General features: G+C 41.1%; 2 protein-coding genes across 4 annotated transcripts in view; one reads left to right on the top strand and one right to left on the bottom strand.

Annotated features, from left to right (window-relative positions):
- Window positions 1-2,483: 2,483 nt before the first annotated feature.
- On the top strand, window positions 2,484-4,885 carry ankrd9 (ankyrin repeat domain 9). Its single transcript, XM_035743274.2, has one exon. It carries the CDS (start codon window positions 3,741-3,743, stop codon window positions 4,629-4,631), a length of 891 nt encoding a protein of 296 aa, XP_035599167.1. The 5' UTR covers window positions 2,484-3,740; the 3' UTR covers window positions 4,632-4,885.
- A 478-nt stretch (window positions 4,886-5,363) lies between these two features.
- The window catches only part of LOC118362711 (tectonin beta-propeller repeat-containing protein 2), a 31,152-nt gene continuing 15,070 nt past the window's right edge, over window positions 5,364-21,445 (bottom strand). For all 3 annotated transcript variants that reach the window (XM_035743272.2, XM_035743270.2, XM_035743271.2), the window contains exons 15-20: window positions 20,608-20,697; window positions 20,171-20,404; window positions 9,531-9,679; window positions 8,257-8,398; window positions 7,875-8,024; window positions 5,364-7,373 (exon numbers count right to left, since the gene is read on the bottom strand). In XM_035743272.2, the coding sequence (XP_035599165.1) occupies window positions 7,222-7,373; window positions 7,875-8,024; window positions 8,257-8,398; window positions 9,531-9,679; window positions 20,171-20,404; window positions 20,608-20,697 (917 nt within the window). In that variant the 3' untranslated portion in view covers window positions 5,364-7,221. The remainder of the gene's footprint in view (window positions 7,374-7,874; window positions 8,025-8,256; window positions 8,399-9,530; window positions 9,680-20,170; window positions 20,405-20,607; window positions 20,698-21,445) is intronic.

Below are 21,445 nucleotides of genomic sequence, written 5' to 3'. Positions count from 1 at the left end.
AGCTAAAACATTTGAATTTGTCTCTATACTGCAGCAGTTAGATTTTGAAATGTTTCATATGAGACGACAGTACAGAATGTCCCCTTTTATTTTAAGGTATTTTCATACATATCTGTTTTAGAAGGAAAGGAACTTTATGTATCTAGTCCCCAGTGGTGTAAAGTACTTAAGTAATACTACTTTAAAGTTCTACTTAATTCGTTTTTTTTGGATATGTGTACTTTACTTTACTATTTATATTTTTGGCAACTTTTACTTTACTACATTTCTAAAGAAATAATGTACTTTTTACTCCATACATTTTCCCTGACACCCAAAAGTACTCATTACATGTTGACAGGAAAATGGTTCAATTCACACTTATCAAGAGAACATCCCTCATCAAGAGAACATCTGACAGACTCACTAAACACAAATGCTTTGTTTGTAAATTATGTCTGTGTTGGAGTGTGCCCCTGGCTATCCATCAATAAAAAAAAACAAGAAAATTGTGCCATCTGGTTTGCTTAATATAATGAACTTGAAATGATTTATACTTCTACTTTTTAATACTTAAGTACATTTTAGCAATTCCATTTACTTTTGATACTTAAGTATATTTAAAACCAAATACTTTTAGACTTACTCAAGTAGTATTTTACTGGGTGACTTTCACTTTTATTTAAGTCATTTTCTATTAAGGTATCTTTACTTTTACTCAAGTATGACGATTGAATACTTTTTCCACCACTGCTCGTCCCCCCTATTTGGACAAATTCACTTATAAATCAAAACAAATTTTATCGGTCAAATAAACATGGTTAGCAGATGTTATTGCGAGTGTAGCGAAATGCTTGTGCTACTAGTTCTGACAGTGCAGTAATATCAACAAGTAATCTAACAATTCCACAACAACTACCTAATACAGACAAATCTAAGTAAAGGGATGGAATAAGAATATGTCCATATAAATATATGGAAGAGATATGACTGAGCGGTATAGGCAAGATGCAACAGATGGTATAAAAGCAGTATTTACATATGGGATGAGTAATGCAAGATATGTAAACATCATCATTAAAGTGGCATTAATAAAGTGACTAGTGATCCAGTTGTTAAAGTGGCCAAAGATGTCATGTATGTATGTATGCAGCAGCCTCTCTGTGTTAGTGATGGCAAACTGTCTGATGGCCTTGAGATAGGAGCTGTTTTTCAGTCTCTCGGTCCCAGCTTCGATCCACCTGTACTGACCTCACCTTCTGGATGGTAGCGGGGTGAACAGGCAGCAGCTCCTGGTTGTTGTCCTTGATGATTTTTTTGGCCTTCCTGTAACATCTGGTTCTGTAGGTGTCCTGGGGGGCAGTTAGTTTGCCCCCGGTAGACTACCCTGCAGTTGTCGGCGGTGCAGTTGCCATACCAGGTGGTGATACAGCCTAACAAGATGCTCTCAATTGTGCATCTGTAAAAGTTTATGAGGGTTTTAGGTGACAAGCCACATTTATTCAGCCTCCTGAGGTTGTATTAAAGTAGTCAAAAGTATATTATTTGGTTCCATATGCCTAGCACACAATGATTAAATCAAGCTTGTGACTCTACAAACTTTCTGGATGCATTTGCAGTTTGTTTTGGTTGTGTTTCGGTTTGTTTTGGCCAATTTGAACTGAATGGTGAACAATGTATTGTGTCTTTTGAGGTACTTTTATTGTAAATAGGAATAGAAGATGTTTCTGAACACCTCTACATTAAATGTGGATGCTATCATGATTAGGGATAATCATGAATGAATTAATAACAATGAGTGAGAAGCTTACAGAGGCTCAAAGATCATACCTCCAAAAGATTGCACTTGAGCTAGACTCATTTCTTGCTAAATCGGGGGGTCCTCCCATAGGCATTGGGAATACTTTCTATTGGCTACTATTGCCTGATGTTAATGTATCTGGTCTTTTTACTACAGTGGCAAAATACATCTGGAAGGCACCGTATCTGTGCAGATACATGAACAAGATACAAGACTATTATTCCTTTTTCCAATGTAGTTCCCACAGAGATGTGGTTGTTGCAGATTGTGATGGATTTCATTCTTCACTTAACATTCATTTAATCAAAAAGACTCATCCATCATGCTTCTTTTGAACTGTAAAGTGGCCTATTTATACAGTATAGTCCCATCCTACCTATCTAGCTGCAGCAGGCATGCTCACGTCATGTTGATATACACTAAATCTAAATATTATCTTTTGTGATCATCTATTTCTCATGACATAGGCTACACAGATTACCCAGGCCATAACGCAGGGTTAGGGTTGGGGTTTATGACTGTGAAACATCACCGTGTCTGTTTGCATCATAGTCACTGGGACATGAGAGTGCCACCTGCAGCTGGATCATGCTTCTCTCAATTGCTATTACTCACAACCATGATCAATGAGGATATGAATAAGTCCATGCAACTCCATACCAGGATGTCACTTTCCCCAATTTTTTTTATTGATACCAGGCTGTCTTTCCTAACTAGACATTTTTAATTAGCAGATTCCTAACCATTTTACATTGAATTCCCACTTCTATACCCATTTCACATTGCATTTCCACTTCATGGCTCATAAGAAATAACTTCAATACATCAGATTTGATCATGATGTGGGGACATACTGTTTGCAGTACATTTGAAAATGAGTGGTGAACCTTGTCAATTCAAGGTTATGCATGACATGTAATGACACGTATTCACCAAACAGATGGCGTGGTCGACTATCTAAAAGCCGATTATGGTCAGCCCTATACTGAAGCTACTAAAACCAATAGCCTGGATTTGACTTTGCGTGAACTCACAAACTGTTTCATAATTTGAGGTTACATTTTAATGTTAAAGTTAGTGTTTTTGCAATGCACATGTCACCGCTTTTCAAATGCCTATAGTTGCTTGACCATTGTAAATGTGGTGTAAATATACGTTTTTATTCGATCCTTAAAATAGATTTTACACTTGATAGGTTTAGCCTAATCCTGATGAGACATTACGACCCAAACGAGAAACAGTTATAACGCGTAAAACAGACATGTCTGTCAGAATTTAGCAGTGGGGGTGTTGGTAGCAGCACGTTGCACCAGACGCGCAATTATATAACTTGCACTGTGGCGACCCACAACCCAACATACATCCTCTACACCGGACTGTTCTGAATGTACTGTATGCAGTGGGGACACTCGATAGGGGGGCGATAGCGCGTCTCCCAAACAAATCACTCAAATGGCACAACAAATATGGAAAAGTTAGGGACACTTGAACTGACGTCACATTTCATCTCACTTTGAAGTCGTCATCAGCCAATGGGGATATTTGTTGACGCAGTCAGCGGCCAACGAGGGCAGTCGTGAAGGGAGTTCCACTACCGTTCGCCACCAGCAAGGATATATAAACTGCCGATGGAGTTCGAAAAGGGGTTTGAAGCAAGTCAAGAATAGCGGTGCTGAACAGACTCAGGCAGGGCCCTTGCTACTGAACACAGACTCAGAGAGCAGCGAAACCGAAGAGCTCTAAACGATTGCTATCGGCTTTTATTTCTTATTTTGAAAACACATTTTCCAGTGTGTCATGCAACTTTTCTAAATTCAGCTATTGATTATTTTTGTCTTCTAAAAAAATAACTTCTGTTGACATCCTGTCTTGATGTAAACAAACCTGGCACAGAGGTGCTTATACCTTGCAAAAAAAAGGTATATTCCGAAATTAAACGTATCTGCAGAACAAAGTGACCATGCCTTACGATCTAGCGGGTGTGTTTGACAACCGGGCGGATTATAAATCCGAGAAACAGTGCCAAAGAACCTCCTTTGCCTTCTACCAAGCAGTGCGGGACCTGCTACCAGTATGGGTACTCGAGGACATGCGGACAATGGAGGTGTTTCACTGGGAAGATGACGGGCGGGCGTGCTCTTTTACTCCATCCGAGGCTTTTCTGTATGCACTTGTGCACGATCATCAACAATACGCCAGATACCTGCTCAACAGATACTCCGTCGGCGCACTGGAGATGCCCAGTCGAAGCTTCTGCTGCTGCCAAGCATCTGCAACACCACATCTCACAGTAGCTGTCCGCTATAACCGTATTACTATCCTGAAAATGATTCTGGACTCTCTGAAAGACTTCTCCAATAGCGAGCGCGTGAGCTACATTAACAGTCGTGGATGTTTTCACGTGGAGGGAGGCAAAGGCGCATTGCATCTGGCGTGCGAACTGGTTCGCCCTGAGTGTTTGATTCTGTTACTAGGACACGGTGCATGTCCTTATGTCACAGATCGAGATGGGAACACCCCCTTGGACTGCCTCTTAAATCAGATACGCCGGGGTGAGCCTGACATGCGCCGGAAGCACGTCTGCCTTGGTTATCTCATTCTCTTCATGCCAAAATTCCATTTTCAAATGAAGGGAAAGTTGGAGAAGAATCCAGGGCTGTGGCAGGGTCTTATTGGAGAGCAGGCGTTCCAGTGGCTATCAGGACTATCTCCCCCCTCTCTCTTTGTTCAGGCTATGCGGAAGTTGACCCAGTCCATACCTGTTGAACAGCTGGACCCTCTGCCAGACTTTCTGAAACCACTGGACTTCAGACTACACCAGTTAAACATTCTCTCAAACCTCTCAGATTAAACTACTGTACTGACTTCTGGAATCAAATAGTTATTTTTGGCTATGGTGTGAACACTTCGACAACAGTGTCAATAAAAGTTAATTAAATGCAGCATGTGGCTTTGTAAATAGCAACTCAAAATGTTCTTTACATTTTGATGTTTAAAAACAATGCACTTTAGAATAAATGTTGAGTTGTCATATTTGACACTCGAGAGTGAATTTAATGGTGTTAATGTTGCAATGTGTAAATAAAATACTATTATTGTCTATAAAATATATGAACCTGTTGTTTTCTTTTATCTATAATGTGCTTCACCTATAGGGCCATTATCTGGAGGTTGTGGGCTGAAGGGGTGCAGAGAACATGTTAATACAATGTTACTACTACAGTAATTACACAGTTACTACACAGGCAATGGAACAACAATGTAGTTACAGAACTACAGAATAAACTATAGAATAGGTCCAAAACTACATGGCAGCATGAACATATGTTTTACATCATGGTATCACCCACCCATAAAATGGCACAATGGTTTGAATGAGCTCTTTACACACATTCATGGTTTTGTTTTCTCTGACAAATGCTTGGCTCGTGGTCAGAAGGAGAACATTCTCAACTCCAGCTCCCACATTTTTGTTCCACCTCAGCACTGTGTTAGTGCTGGGCTAGAGCAAAAAATGTGCAGTCCTATAGAGTTGAGAAACGCTGCTTTATGGTCGTCATACAGTATCATCACGTAGAGTCAATAACTGTAAACATCTTTATTAAGGAAGTCATACTGAGGAGAGGCATGGATTCATACAGTGGACTTACAGTACTGTGCATCCCATGAAAGACGCACAGAGGGGCTACAGTACTTCAACTTGTCCAGTATATTCCAAAACATTGGTCATTTGATAACCCATCAGATTTTCTTTACATCTCAAATGGCACCCTATTCCCCTACAAAGTGCACTACGTCTGACCAGGGATCCCCCACTGTTGAAACAATAGAGTAGTGCACTACATAGGAAATAATAGGTTGCCATTTGGGATGCACTCTTTGTCAAAGTGAATTGAACTGGCAAGCCCCTAATGACTAAGTAGCACTGATGTAGAGTACAGTATTCAGAAGCAGCATTATGATACCATGTAGTATGCCTAATGTCAATGTGTAACCCTGGTTTCTATATGTTAATATTATAGCTAGATAATTCAGCATTGTAATACAGTACTAGTTAAGCCACACTTATAGCTTTTCACAAACACAACCAACTTATTCACAAAGCTATGAGATGTACTAGTCAGTGATTGCGTTATATTTCCAAAGCTGTTTAGCTGTTGTTAATATGTTTGATTAAAGTATCTGTCAACCATTAAATGCATGATTCCCATATTAATACAGTAGCTGTATTAAGACTGGATAAATTCATTGGTTAGTTTCCCTTTCTGGTAGTTATACAAAATACACGTTAGAAATCTCCTAGCTCAAAATCCTGCAAAGTAATACCCCTTCCTTAGTGAGCACACATCATTCCACAGTAAAAAAGGAAGCAATCAATCAATCTGTGCACAGTAAGCGCCTACAGAGATGAACTTAAGGTACCCTTGCAAGGTGACTAACGTAATCAATTTCTCCATTCAAGTACTTACATTCACATGTTACCACTGTGTTATTATATACAGTAAAAATAACAATAAATAATGGATCTCCTTCCTACTACAGTCGTAGTTCCCTTTAAAACAATATACAAACATCATTTCACAGACCATGGCCCTATCTAACTCCTGTGGCATTGAGTTGGGTGACAATGGTTAAACTGGACTAAAGGTCTAACAGTTTGAAGTCTTTAATCGAACGTACCCTATTGGAAGGCTCTTGAGTGTGCTGTGGTAAATACAGTATTCAACGGAATTGATCAATGTGTAAAAAATAACACCAGAGCTACAGTAAGTTCCTTTGGGAGAGGGTGTTTCCTAAGAAAACAAAAATAAACCGTCTCAGGGCAGCAAGTCGACTAGTGCTGTGTACTTGAGTGGGGTTACCTTCTCCCTTACAACTAAAGTGCAGACTAACTAAAATGAATAAATATAACAAAATCGCCTTCCTACAATGTCATCAGATAAAAATAACAAATAAAATAACTAATATATCAATAAATTAATTCATTCAAATTCAATAGGGATTGGTTGGGTTAGGTTAAACGTAAACACTGGTCGGACACTTAATAATGCTTGAAAACAGCATATGGAGGGCTGGGCGACACACCCCATTCCCTTGGTAACACAAAATCATCCCGTCCTGTCTGTCTACAGAGCCATTGTGCACTCAGTTCTGATTCATAACCATATAGCAGTTGCCATAAAATCTTCGATATTATGTACATAGGAGGTTAACATAAAAAAATACACAGTAAGTAAAGTACAGACTAATAAATGAAATGCAGCCCATTTCAGTAGTGAAAGAGAATAATAATAGTGGTTGTTTCGGTTGGGAAGAGACATGGCAAATGGCACCCTATTCCCTACATTGTGCACTACTTTTGACAAGAGCCCTATGCACCCTGTGGTTCCTAGTCAAAAGTAGTACACTGTATAGGGAATAGAATGCAAATTCTGTCTTATTTAGATGACCTCCCACTCCTCCTCCAGGTCCTCTCCACTCAGGGAGCCTGTGTTGACGTGGCACTTGACAACGGTGTGCACCATGGTCTTGGTGAGCCGGTGACTCAGACCTCCAGACAAACTCACAGCCCACAGTTCGTCCATGGGTGTCACTGTGGGACAATCAGCGGGTTGGAGGGATCAGATTGAGCAAAGCAAGGAGCAGAATCGCTAATCTTGATCACTTAATGAGGACTTATTTGGGACGCAAGGTGATTTGTAGATCAGTGATTCTGGCTGTGGAGTCGATCTCAAACATGCACAAAGGAACAGCAAGCCAAACATTAACTCTAAGCTACAGTAAGCCCCTGACCTGTGTACAAAACATGCTTGAATTGTGGACCAAGATATGTGGGAATGAGCGGAAGCCAACACTTTGTTGTTGCTACTGTACTAGAACACAGTTGTGTTCTTACTGTATCATGTTATTCTTATTTTTTATTTGTATATCTTGTTCTACCTTGTTATTGATTATTGTATTGTTGGGGTTAGAGCTAGCAAGAAAGGCATTTCACTGTACTTGTTCGTTTGACATTAAAACTTGAAACGTGTTGTTCCACAACTGGAACACTCTCTCTCTCTCTCTCTCTTTCTGTCTCCATCTCATCACTCACCTGTTAGCCAGTTGAGCAGGCCTGGTATCTTCTTCCAGTAGTCCCCTGCTGGGTTCTTGTCAGTGATACCGTAGCGCCTCGCCACCTCCCCGTTGGGGCAACGCACCCAAACTGTCTTCACACTCAGCACCAGCTGACTGGCCTGAAGACCTGGGAACACATTGGATATAGAACACTGAAGTTGATTGTCTCGTCTTTGGACGAAGGTTTTATGAATGGGTGTCTGATCTTCCGCTTATGGAAACGTGGTTGTCTAACTTAAACAAAGAGACAATGACGCACTGGGTAAAAATCGAAAATGGATGACAGGTGTAGGGATAGGGAACAAAAGGTGTTAATATCATTGGGTGTCTGATTGACGGTCAATCGACAGGTCATTTACCTGGAATGTGTTCCCAGTCTGTTCCGACAGGCATCTCGTCCGTGATTCCTGTGCGGACATGTACGTTCCCTCTGTTGTCCATGGCCCACAGCATGCGGTCGTTGGGACTGGTGTGGATCCTTATCAAGTGCACTCCTACTGGCTGATGGAGCAGGAAACCATGACGATGTGAACACCACAGCACAACTCAAAATATAATGGGCTGAACAAGGGCCCCAGGACCAGCGGGGGCAAAATAACCCCATAACTGAGATCCACCACCATATTGTACAGTAGGTATGTTTTTTTCCCCCTCATACATTCTCATTTTGATGCCAAGCGCACCACTGGTGTGCGTGGCCAAAGAGCTTTATTTTATGTCATCCAACAAATGTGAACGTCTGGAGGTGGCAAAACGGCATTGGCACTTGGATTCGGACCAGTGCTATGGTCAGATGACATGTTCATAGAGCTGTTTAGTCACACACACCAGTTGTGTGTTTGGCGTCGAAATGAGGATACATAAGCAGAAAAGAACCCCATGCCTACTGTAAAATATGGGGGTGGATCTTTGATGTTATGGGGCTATATTGCTTCCACTGGTCCTGGGGCCCTAGTTATGGTCAACGGCATCATGAACTTTACCCAGTACCAGGACATTTTAGCCAAAAACCTGTTTGCCTCTGCGAGGAGGCTAAAACTTGGCTGCAAGTGGATCTTCCAGCAAGACAATAACCCCAAGCACACATCAAAATCAACAATGAAATGGTTAAATGGCCACAAAACCAACATTTTGCCATGTCCATCTCAGTCGCCGGAAATGAAACCCATTGAAAACCTGTGTATTGAATTGAAGAGGGCAGTCCATAAGTGCAGACGAAGGATATCAAGGATCTGAAAATATTCTGTATGGAGGAATGGTCTAAGATCCCTCCCAAAGTGTCCTCCAACTCATAAAACCTTTTAGAAAAGGCTCAGTGCCGTTATCCTCGCATGGTGAGGTATTGAAAACAGGGGTGTCCAATAATTATAACCCCTACCATTGAGAAAAAAAAGTATTACTTGTCAAATATATATATCTTTCTCTTAGCAATTGTATTAGTATAAAATAACATAATTTCCCAATTTTTTGCAGCATACAATATAGCTCAGTATTTTAATTCCTTATTTTATACAGTCATTTTGCTCATCTTTATCAAGGGTGTCAATAATTTTGGACTCCACCGTATAAGCAACTATCACTGTGCCAATCAAATGGTATTCATAAGCTAAGCAGATGCACTGTGTGGATTTACCTGCTCTGGTGGTTCAATGCAGATCCAGGCAGGAAGCATCATGCTGGGGTTGAGGGGTTGAGTGCCCACGCGGAAATAGACCATCCCATAGCCATCACACGCCCACACATTCTGACTGCCACATGATATGCTGATCAGCCTTACCTGACCTGCAAGACAAAGCAAACCAAACCAATGTCAGTTCTTCAGCTTCTGTGAAGTCTTTCTTCATGACACTGAAGAAACGATTGTGCAGGAACATTGGTTCAGACATATAGGCCTAATAATAGCAGAGATCTTTTACATAATATTGTAACAAACTTTGATAATAGGCTCATTTTAACTGGGAGTATATGTATGTAAGACTTTCTCTTACTATTGTTCAGTAAGAAAAACAGAAACCACAGCCATTGATATTGCTTTGTGCGGCACAATATAACACAGCACACTAGAGGCCCATGTGACAAAGCACTATTACGTCACAGTGATCTCACACATTATATAATCTGACTATTGGGCTGGCTGACCTCTAAACAAACAATGACCTCCAAATAGAGCAATCCCATTCGCCTGCAATATTCTTGACTTTATGTTAATGACTTTGTATTATTTGTATATCTGTCATCGGTTTCTTGTGCTGTTGTGTTTATTATCTAATCCAAATGACACAATGGCAAGTTCGCTCAGGGAAAAATGAAGTCAATCTATTCTATTCTAATAAAGACTGCATACATATATGTCCACTTCAAAATGTTCAGTGAGTGGCGTATGCATGGTCTCGTGCGTGCGTACAAAACTGACACTGTAGAAGCTTGGTATGTTATACCTTTCCCAAACTAAACCATAGGACATGTGATATCAGGACAGAGAATACGGATGGACAGCGACCACCGGGAGAGGATAAGTTTAAATGCCTGGATGTCCTCACAGACACATCAGGGCAAGGTGTTGATAAAGTTGAATTGGTTTGTCCTGCTAACCTTGACGCTCCTCTATCCCATGATTGCATTAATGTGATGACAGTCCCTTTAATCTAAGCCAGATAAGGAAAAGCACATCGCCCAGAACAGGAGATGGCATGTTTAAATAAAAGGTTAAATGAAAATAAAATAAAAATGTTGATGATGCAAAGAGTTCTCTGAGCTTCTGTTTAACAAATGAATGAAGGCCTAGGGGTTGTAAGCCAATAAGGCAAAAAAAGACAAGTTATTATTTCATGTGAAACATTACAACACTTACTGTGTTTTCAAAGGCTTCATCACTTAAAAACAAATACTTATTTCAGTCTTTAGAAGAGGTTTCCGACTGAATGACGTGAATACTTTTATGAAATATGAGGACCGACACAACAAAACATAGCGTATTACTTAGTATTTTCTTGTCAAAGGGTTAAAGATGCAGTCTGGGATCTTAAGGACTTACAATTTCGTAACAGATTGTACAAATTGGATGTTTTTTTGTTGTTGCAGGGTGTAACATATTATACGAAATGGATGGCGTAGTACACAATTGTGCAACATTTTCAAGGAACTGTTTTTTGCTCGTGAGCAATACTTTTAAAACTACTGGCTGAAATGCTTGGGAGCATCCCTTTAATGGTCAACCCTTCCAAAATCATTGTTCTCTGCATTCATCACATTATCACTATTAGATTAAGCTATTGACATTCTGTAACAAACTTTGTGTGGGGAGAGACAGGGTCAGGGACAGTGAAACCACCCTACTGTTGATAAGGTGGCTGTCATTGTAGCCTGGTGGGTAGGAGCACTGGGCCAGTCACCAAAAGGTTGCTGGATCGAATTCCCAAGCTGACAAGGTAAAAATCTGGAACATATCGACTTGATGAATTCCACCTATCCCTAAAAAATGAAAACCCGGACCTCTATATAAATAACCTATAATCTATAGGGATCGCTAAAGGGATCGGTTGCAATTCAGGATTACTCCTGGAGTTTCTGGGCAAGATACATTCTTAGAAAAGATTAGCCTAGTCCTAAATGTTGCCTGAGACTTGGGTGTGGAGCCCATAGACGCCATAGGGGTCTACAGTCATGTCTAGCCTAAACAAGTATTTGTATTTATTTTTCTGAATAGTGTATATGGTACTAGAGCCAACATGCTTTGGTGTTCAGAGACATTGGATATACTGTTTTAACCCTTTGATATCCCCCTTTCACCTCTGACCTCACTGGGAAATCCTCTGGTGGTAAAAGTAGCCACCCTTTGCCTTGAAGACAGCTTTCCACACTCTAGGCATTCGCTCAACCAGCTTCATGAGAAATGCTTTCCCAACAGTCTTGAATGACTTCCCACATATGCTGAGCTCTTGTTGGCTGCTTTTCCTTCACTCTGCGGTCCAACTCATCCCAAACCATCTCAATTGGGTTGAGGTCGGGTGATTGCCGAAGCCAGGTCATCTGATGCAGCACCTTCTTGGTCAAAAAGCCCTTTCCTGTTGAAAAACAAATAATAGTCCCACTAAGCGCAAACAGAATGCTGTGGTAGCCATGCTGGTTAATTGTGCCTTGAATTCTAAATAAATCACAGACAGTGTCACCAGCAAAGCACCCCCCACACCATCACACCTCCTCCTTCATGGTGGTAATCACACATGTAGAGATCATCCATTCGCCTACTCTGCATCTCACAAAGAAACAGCGGCTGGAACAAAGAAAATCAAATTTGGACTCATCAGACCAAAGGATAGATTTACACCGGTCTAATGTCCATTGCTCGTGTTTCAAGCAAGTCTCTTCTTCTTATTGGTATCCTTTAGTAGTGGTTTCTTTGCAGCAATTTGACCATGAAGGCCTGATTCACACAGTCTCCTCGACACAGTTGATGTTGATATGTGTCTGCATTTATTCAAGCTGCAATTTCTGAGGCTGGTAACTCTAATGAACTTATCTTCTGCAGCAGAGGTAACTCTGGGTCTTCCTTTCTTGTGGTGGTCCTCATGAGAGCCAGTTTCATCATAACGCTTGATGTTTTTTGCGACTGCACTTGAAGAAAAGTTTTTGAAATGTTCTGGATTGTCTGACCTTCATGTTTTAAAGTCTCTTTGCTTATTTGATCTGTTCTTGCCATAATATGGACTTGGTCTTTCACCAAATAGGGCTATCTTATGTATACCACCCAACCTTGTCACAACACAACTGATTGGCTCAAACGTATTAAGAAGGAAAGAAATTCCACAACTTTCAACAAGGCACACCTGTTAATTGAAATGCATTCCAGCTGACTAGAATATGGTTGAGAGAATACCAAGAGTGTGCAAAGCTGTCATCAAGTCAAAGGGTGGCTACTTTGAAGAATCTCAAATCTAAAATATTTAGATTTATTTAACACATTTTTGGTTACTACATGATTCCATGTGTTATTTCATAGTTTTGATGTCTTCACTATTATTTTATGATGTAGAAAATAGTAAAATAAAATAAAAACCCTTAAATGAGTAGGTGTGGTCAAACTTTTGACTGGTACTGTATATCAGGTGATCTATGAGCCAAACACTTTTCCTGGCAAGGTCACCAGGTCAGGACGAATACACTAAAAGCCCTATTTAGGCCTACTCTAGTACTACTAGTGTACTATGCCTTCAAGCAGCAACTGATGCTCACATGAAAGTGGAGAAAATATGTGTTCATACAGACAATTGACATTGGCTTACATATTCACATCAAATACTTATCATCAAATCAGAAGGCCTACCTTACTTTTAAAACTCACCTCACTGTGATGATCAATTTGAAGAAAGAACTTCAACAGCAGGTTGAAACAGTGTAGTTAGTCTTTGTTTCAAAGACTAACACAACGAAATGGACATTGCTTTCTAAGGTGATGATTAATTCAAAACTCCCATAAGCATATTAAAGCTTATGCATATGCATAAGCTTATGAGCCCAAGCCCATAAAAAAAACTGAATTAAAATTATGATTGTGCCGTAATACAATACATTAGCCTAAGGCATATCACACATGGTAGAAAAACATAAAATACAACTGATATGTCTTTGGTACATAATTGGTCTAGCCTATACTCCAAAATTAAACAAACGTGAGTAATGTCCTTTGAGTGTGGACAGTATTATAATGCATACAGAATGGACTGGTTACCATATGCTACGCTCTAAAATGTCTATCCATGAGTCTGGGAGAGATGCTGTTGGTTCATTGATTGTGCAGGGTGGCTTACAGTTAGCTTACAATCAGTGCATTTGTATTTTAATAGCCTAGTAATAGGGATTGTTTTATATTTTCACAATTAATTGGGTTACACATTACATTTAGCTATACAGAATATCGCACCACCATGCGTTTCCATCTCCTGCTCTCAACAGTTTAGTGAAATATGATTTGTTTTGCGAAAAACATGTCACTATCGATGTTCCGGAACAGATTTCAAAAAAAGTTTCCCAAATTAAGCACTGGGTAGCTGGGACAGGCCATGGCATACAGAGTTTGGGCAGAATGTTACCTACAGGGCAGCAAGAGCTTGCTCATCAAGCAGTGGTTGATGCTTGGAGTGAAATAAGTGTTCTTAGATTTATTTCTCAGCTGCTCATATTAAGCACATGCTCCGATATAAACCCGAAGTAGCCTACAAAACGGACACGTGGAAAAGCGCGAGGCCTCCATTCGCTATTTGAGTGCATACAGATGACATGTCTTTTCCCCCCCTGTTCCTGCCTATTTTCATATTAGTTAAGACAAGGTTAATTTGAATATAGTGTGATGGGTGAAAATATGATCACTTGATGAGAGAACAACTGTGCAGCCTGAGTCCAAGGAACAGAGTGCAAGCTTTTTTTGTTGCTACTTTCTCAAATCATCAATAGCCTAGAGTCGCACCATGCAGCCCATATACTGTATGTCTTGATTTCTAAGACATTCTAAGGTTTGTATCATTCACAACTAAAGTTCCCAAATAACTCCAAATCTAGTGTATAGGACCTGTTTCAAAATGTTCACTTTTACACTCAACATAGCTGAGTAAAATAGAAAGGATATGAAGTGGCTAAGTCCAATTATATTATTTTTACTATAAGATCATATACAATAATACCACAGGACTATATGGTATTATTTTGTCAGCTAAATAAACAAGCCTACAGCCTATAGCATGGCACATAGCCAGATAACATATGCCTACAGTAGGCCAATTCATATTCTGTTCTTCTGAAATACATTTTCTTCATATAATAATGTTTCTTTAGACCTGACTAAAAATAAATAATGGGTTTATTCTGAAGGTGTACATTAAATAGATATATTATACTTTTTTAAATGTCGATGTTCCAAAGTGGCGCATCAGCGACTTGTATGTGTGGAGGCCTGGAGATGCAAAACATATTTATGTTAATTAGCGTTCAATTACTGTGAGCCTGGAAGCCTGGAAACTGGCTGACAACATTTCATGACCGCCACAGCCCTAAGCTTACTAGTAGTTTTATCAGGGACAAGATGCCAATTGAGAAACAAATGATAAAACATTGTTAAATGTTTCTTTATGTCAAACATGGAGAACCCACACAAGGCAGACCAATGCTTTGTGATTTATTTCCCCAGTCTTGATTATTTCCCTTCCAAAAATAATTGTTATTATATAGTAAATCAATATTTTATAACAAATTACCTAAATGTTCGACACCCAATGAACGTCTTACAATGAAATAAGTTTCACTGAAAAATGTATTTTCATTATGCGATAACTTTCAAAACTTCCTTCATGAACTATAATGAACTGTGAAAGGTGTCAAAACACTCTTGTCCCTGTCCTGATTCCTGTGCAGTGCTCTAGCACGGAGACTTAGTGTCAATGACCACATGATCTAACAGAACACGGCTAAAAATGTGTGTACTCTCAGCTCCCTCCCCCTCTCATGTTACATTGTGATGCACACATAGCCCAATACGGCCTGGCTACAGCTGTCTGCTGTCGTCACGTGTCTGTCTATTTGCATCCAGCCACTTTCCAGCAGCAGAACATATACAACCTGAACCTCTTCAATAAACAAACACTGAAGCTTCTACCAAGACCCTGGTGCATCTATCGAAGGGTTGAAATCGAGCTGCTGTTAGATAACTTACTTTCCATGAATTTTAAATGACACCAACCTCTTGGAATGGAGGGTAGGGACTCATTGCCAAATGACGGTAATTACATAGGCCTAATATCTCTTTAGAATCATGTGTTTTCTACAGGCATGTCAGCTTACTGCTTGAGACGTGGTACAGCCCCCAAAAAAGTCTAAAAGGCAATGTAAACAGTTCACTCAAAAAAAATATAAGGATTTCTTTGGAGAACTTATCAGACACTCCTTCATGGAGTATTGAAAGGTCTTGACTTGTAGTAGGAGGAACTGCTCTGATAATTTCCCTGCCTGGCATGAACTTTGACACCTTGCTCAAGGAGGACCTTATCACAAAAAAAGTCTTATGTAAGTACCACCTGCCTATACTTAAGTTAAAAAAACTCCCTAGTAAAACTGAGGAAGCGAGTGACGTCTGCCTGCTGAATCTGTGTCAGCAGCCAACTCAAGACAATGCCTCTAGATCCAGATCCTCTGTTTCAGGAGTGCTAGTTTATTGCTCTCCCTGTATTCCTGAGGGGCGTAACTAGGACTAGAAAGACAACCTCACATGAACTAGGTCAAAGTCAGACTGCAGTTTGGAGGTGCGAGTACCATTGCCGACCACTGGGACATGAAACGTAAGCTGGTGGGGACACTACGATGGGCGTGCGAAAGTATGCAGCTACATGGAACTGACACCAAAAGACATGCTGACATTTGACAGACTAGACATACAGAATGTGCTAGATAAGTATGTCACACTGGGAATAAATGTTCAGCTCTAATCAGTTATGAAATGGCCATTTAATTTTTAAGAATGCTTATTGCCTATATATAAAATGTCCCTTTAACATCTGCAAACAAATTGGCTTAGTTACTACAGTATAATGAAATGTGGAAAACATTTACACTGAACAAAAATATATATGCATAATGTAACAATTTCATACAGTTACAGTTCATATAAGGAAATACGTCAAAATAAATAACTTAATTTGGCCCTAATCTATGGATTTCACATGAATGGAATACAGATTTGCATCTGTTGGTCACCACAGATACCTTTAAAAATAAAAACAGTCAAAAAAACAAGTCAGTATCTGGTGTGACCACCATTTGCATCATGTAGCGTGACACATCTCCTTTGCAGAGAGTTGATCAGGCTGTTGATTGTGGCCTCTGGAATGTTGTCCCTCTCCTCTTCAATGGCTTGGTGAAGTTGATGGATATTGGTGGGAAGTGGAAAACGCTGTCATAAACGTTGATCTAGAGCATCCCAAACATGATCTATGGGTGTGTCTGGTGTGTATACAGGCCATGCAAGAGCTGGGACATTTTTAGGCTACCAGCAATTGTGTACAGATCCTTTGCAACATGGGACGGTACATTATCATGCTGAAACATGAGGTGATGGCGGCAGATGAATGGCATGACAATAGCCTCTTGATCTCTGTGCATTAACATTGCCATCGATAAAATGCAATTGTGTTGGTTGTCTGTAGCTTATGTCTGCCCATACCATAACCCCACCATGGGGCACTCTGTTCACAACGCTGACATCAGCAAACCGCGAGCCAACAAGACACCATACTGCCACCTGCCCAGTACAGTTGAAACCGGCATTCACCGTGAATACCAAACTTTTCCAGCATGCTAGTGGCCATTGAAGGTTAACATTAACCCACTGATGTCGGTTACGATGCCGAACTGCAATCAGGTCAAGACCCTAGTGAGGACAACGAGCATGCAGATGAGCTTCTCTGCGGCGGTTTCTGACGGTTTGTATAGAAATTCTTTGGTTGTGCAAACCCACAGTTTCATCACCTGTACGGGTGGCTGGTCTCAGATGATCTCGCAGGGGAAGAAGCAGGATGTGGAGGTCCTGGCTGGCGTGGTTACACGTGATCTGCGGTTGTGAGGCCGGTTGGACATACTGCCAAATTCTCTAAAACTACGTTTGAGGTGGCTTATAGTAGACTAATTAAATCAAATAAAATTCTATGTCACATGCGCAGAATACAACATGTGTAAACCTTACAGTGAAATGCTTACTTACAAGCCCTAACAAAAGGCAGTTAAGAAAAAATACCCCCCCAAAAAGTAAGAGATAAGAATAACAAATGATTAAAGAGCAGCAGTGAATCACAATAGTGGGGCTATATACAGGGGGTACCGGTACAGAGTCAATGTGCAGGGGGGACAATGCAAATAGTCTGGGTAGCCATTTGATTAGCAGTTCAGAAGTCTTATGGCTTGGGGGTAGAAGCTATTTAGGAGCCTCTTGGACATGCACTCCGGTACCACTTGCCATGCAGTAGCAGAGAGAACAGACTATGACTAGGACGGCTGGAGTCCTTGACAATTTTTAGGGCCTTCCTCTGACACCGCCTGGTATAGAGGTCCTGGATGGCAGGAAGCTTGGCCCCGGAGATGTACTGGGCCGTACGCACTACCCTCTGTAGTGCCTTGCGGTTGGAGGCCGAGCAGTTGCCATACCAGGCAGTGATGCCACCTGTCAGGATACTCTCAAAGGTGCAGCTATAAAACATTTTGAGGATCTGCCATGCCAAATCTTTTCAATCTCCTGAGGGGGAATAGGTTTTGTCGTGCCCTCTTCACGACTGTCTTGGTGTGCTTGGACCATGTTAGTTTGTTGGTGATGTGGACACCAAGGAACTTGAAGCTCTCAAACTGCTCCAGTTGCAGATGGAGGTGTTTAGTCCCAGAGTCCTTAGCTTAGTGATGAGCTTTGAGGGCAATATGGTGTTGAACGCTGAGCTGTAGTCAATGAATAGCATTCTCACAAAGGTGTTCCTTTTGTCCAGGTGTGAAAGGGCAGTGTGGAGTACAATAGAGATTGCATCATCTGTGGATCTGTTCCATGTATGCAAATTGGAGTGGGTCTAGGGTTTCTGGGATAATGGTGTTGATGTGAGCCATGAAAAGCCTTTCAAAGCATTTCATGGCGACAGACGTGAGTGCTATGAGTCGGTAGTCATTTAGGCAGGTTACCTTAGTGTTCTTGGGCACAGGGACTATGGTGGTCTGCTTGAAACATGTTGGTATTACAGACTCAGACAGGGAGAGGTTGAAAATGTGAGTGAAAATACTTGCCAGCTGGTCAGCGCATGCTCGGAGTACACATCCTGGTAATCCATCTGGCCCTGCGGCCTTGTGAATATTGACCTGTTTAAAGGTCTTACATCGGCTGCGGAGAGTGTGATCACACAGTTTTCCGGAACAGCAGATGCTCTCATGCATGTTTCAGTGTTACTTGCCTCGAAACGAGCATAGACGTTATTTAGCACATCTGGTAGGCTTGTGTCACTGGGCAGCTCTCGGCTGCGCTTCCCTTTGTAGTCTGTAATAGTTTGCAGGACATGCCACATCCGACGAGCGCCGGAGCCGCTGTAGTATGATTCGATCTTAGTCCTGTATTGACGCTTTGCCTGTTTGATGGTGTGTCGGAGGGAATAGTGGGATTTCTTATAAGCTTCTGGGTTAGAGTCCCGCTCCTTGAAAGTGGCAGCTCTAGCCTATAGCTCAGTGCAAATATTGCCTGTAATTCATGGCTTCTGGTTGGGGTATGTATGTACAGTCACTGTGGGGACGACGTCCTCGATGCACTTATTGATAGTGACTGATGTGGTGTACTCCTCAATGCCGTCGGAAGAATCCCTGAACATAGTCCAGTCTGTGCTAGCAAAACAGTCCTGTAGGTTAGCATCTGCTTAATCTGACCACTTTTTTTATAGACCCAGGTCACTGGTGCTTCCTGCTTAAATTTTTGCTTGTAAGCAGGAATCAGGAGGATAGAATTATGGTCAGATTTGCCAAATGGAGGGCGAGGGAGAGCTTTGTACGCGTCTCGGTGTGTGGAGTAAAGGTGGTCTCAAATTTGACCCCCTCTGGTTGCACACATTTAACATGCTGATAGAAATGAGTTAAAACTGATTTAAGTTGCATTAAATTCCCCGTTCACTAGGAGCGCCGCCTCTGTATGAACATTCAAATCTCTGGCAAGAGCTCTGGTGGACAGCCCTGCAGTCAGCATGCCAATTGCATGCTCCCTCAAAACTTGAGACATCTGTGGCATTGTGTTGTGTGACAAAATTGCTCATTTTAGAGTGGCCTTTTATTGTCCACAGCACAAGGTGCACCTGTGTAATGATCATGCCGTTTAATCAGCTTCTTGATATGCCACACCTGTCAGGTGGATGGATTATCTTAGCAAAGGAGAAATGCTCACGAACAGGGATGTAAACAAATTTGTACACAACATTTGAGAGAATTATGTTTTTTGTGCATAAGGAAAATTTCAGGGATCTTTTATTTCAGCTCATGAAACCAACACTTTACATGTTGCGTTTATATTTTTGTTCAGTATAGTTTTCCTACAAAACAGAGAGGAAATACCACAAAACTACTGCAATCAATCTCCCAGTGAGGCCACTAAATCACCAATTTAGCAAACAAAATCAACGTTATTTTTGCATTTAGCATCTAGCCTAAACTTAGCTACCTAGCTTGTGATCTGTCTGATGAGGCAACCAATGTTATTTCTATGTGTGAACAGTATGGTCTCACCGAGCTGGCTGAGGTCCAGCAGATTCCAGTGCATGCCAGTGGGGCAGCTGGTGGAGAGGGTGCGGATGTGGACACGGCCGTGGTGGTCCAGTCCCCACAGGGCATCGCGGCAGGCAGTGAGCTGCACCATCTCTATGTCCTGGGGCAGCTGGACCGTGGTGGGGTGCATCTGACCATCCTGGTCCCAAACACAGAACAGGTCTTTCCTGCTCTGGCCCAGCCACAGGAAGCTCCCTGCAGAGACAGAGAGATACAAACACAGTCACATGTTGGTGATGTAATACACAGAGAGACACAGATAACATGTAATGTCAATTTAATGTCAAAGGAGTGGTCTTCTTTATTTCTGTACATTTATTTGAAATGAGTCGTTGCCATAAGGTGGAGGGATGATAGTAATAATGTTATGTGTTCACAAAGAGTGGTCATCAATCTACCTTCTTTACTGAGTAAAGCCGAGGAGTAGACGAAGGCCCACTTCGTGGCAGAGACGGTTCCTCTGGGTACGACGCCCTGCCAGAAAGTGCCTGTGGTGTCACAAAACATCACTGTCACACTAAACACCCTGCAGTATTATCACAAAAGTCACTGTCCATCTCACTGCCTTAACACACGTTGACCTTTGAGAAGGTGTCAGTAAAGAAATGCAAATAGTTGTTGCCTTAAAGCCCGTTCAGATAGAACAGCCGACATAAGGAGAGAAGAGATGACATTTGTGTTGTATAACAGCTGACCAAAGACGGGGAATTCAGATCAAAAATATAGGACGCACGGTTGAGACCGTATCTACGGTAACGGTGCCTCTTTACAAGGATGTGATGAAACTTTGAGAAAAAGTTGCCGCTTGTTGTAGCAAATTAATTTGTTCTTAACTGACTTGCCTAGTTAAATAAATGATAAATAGAAATTATATTTTAAAAAACGTGTTGAAGAAAATAGTGCTGTAGAAAACGAGTATTATGAAATATATGCACCAGAAACCAGGCACACTTTCCAACTTGTCAGAGAAATATCAGCAAGCTAGGGTATCTAACTGCAGCAAAATAGCTAGTTAAATATAATTAGTTAGTTACATATATGTACAGTGAACATCAGCTCACTGTACATATATTTATGTTAATATTATTCATTCCTTGTGTATAAGGTAGTTGTTGTGAAATTGTTCGATTAAATTGTTAGATATTACTGCACGGTCGGAACTAGAAGCACAAGCATTTCAGTACACTCGCATTAACATCTGCTAACCATGAGTATGTGACCAATAAAATTTTATTT

Source organism: Oncorhynchus keta, chromosome 29, assembly GCF_023373465.1.
Source record: "Oncorhynchus keta strain PuntledgeMale-10-30-2019 chromosome 29, Oket_V2, whole genome shotgun sequence".
NCBI classification, from domain to species: domain Eukaryota; kingdom Metazoa; phylum Chordata; class Actinopteri; order Salmoniformes; family Salmonidae; genus Oncorhynchus; species Oncorhynchus keta.
Note: the sequence above shows the minus strand (reverse complement) of the source record. Positions and strands in the feature narration are given on the sequence as shown.

Excerpts from the sequence above, each read along its gene's own strand:
- ankrd9 (XM_035743274.2), top strand. The coding sequence starts at position 3,741 with ATGCCTTACGATCTAGCGGGTGTGTTTGACAACCGGGCGGATTATAAA.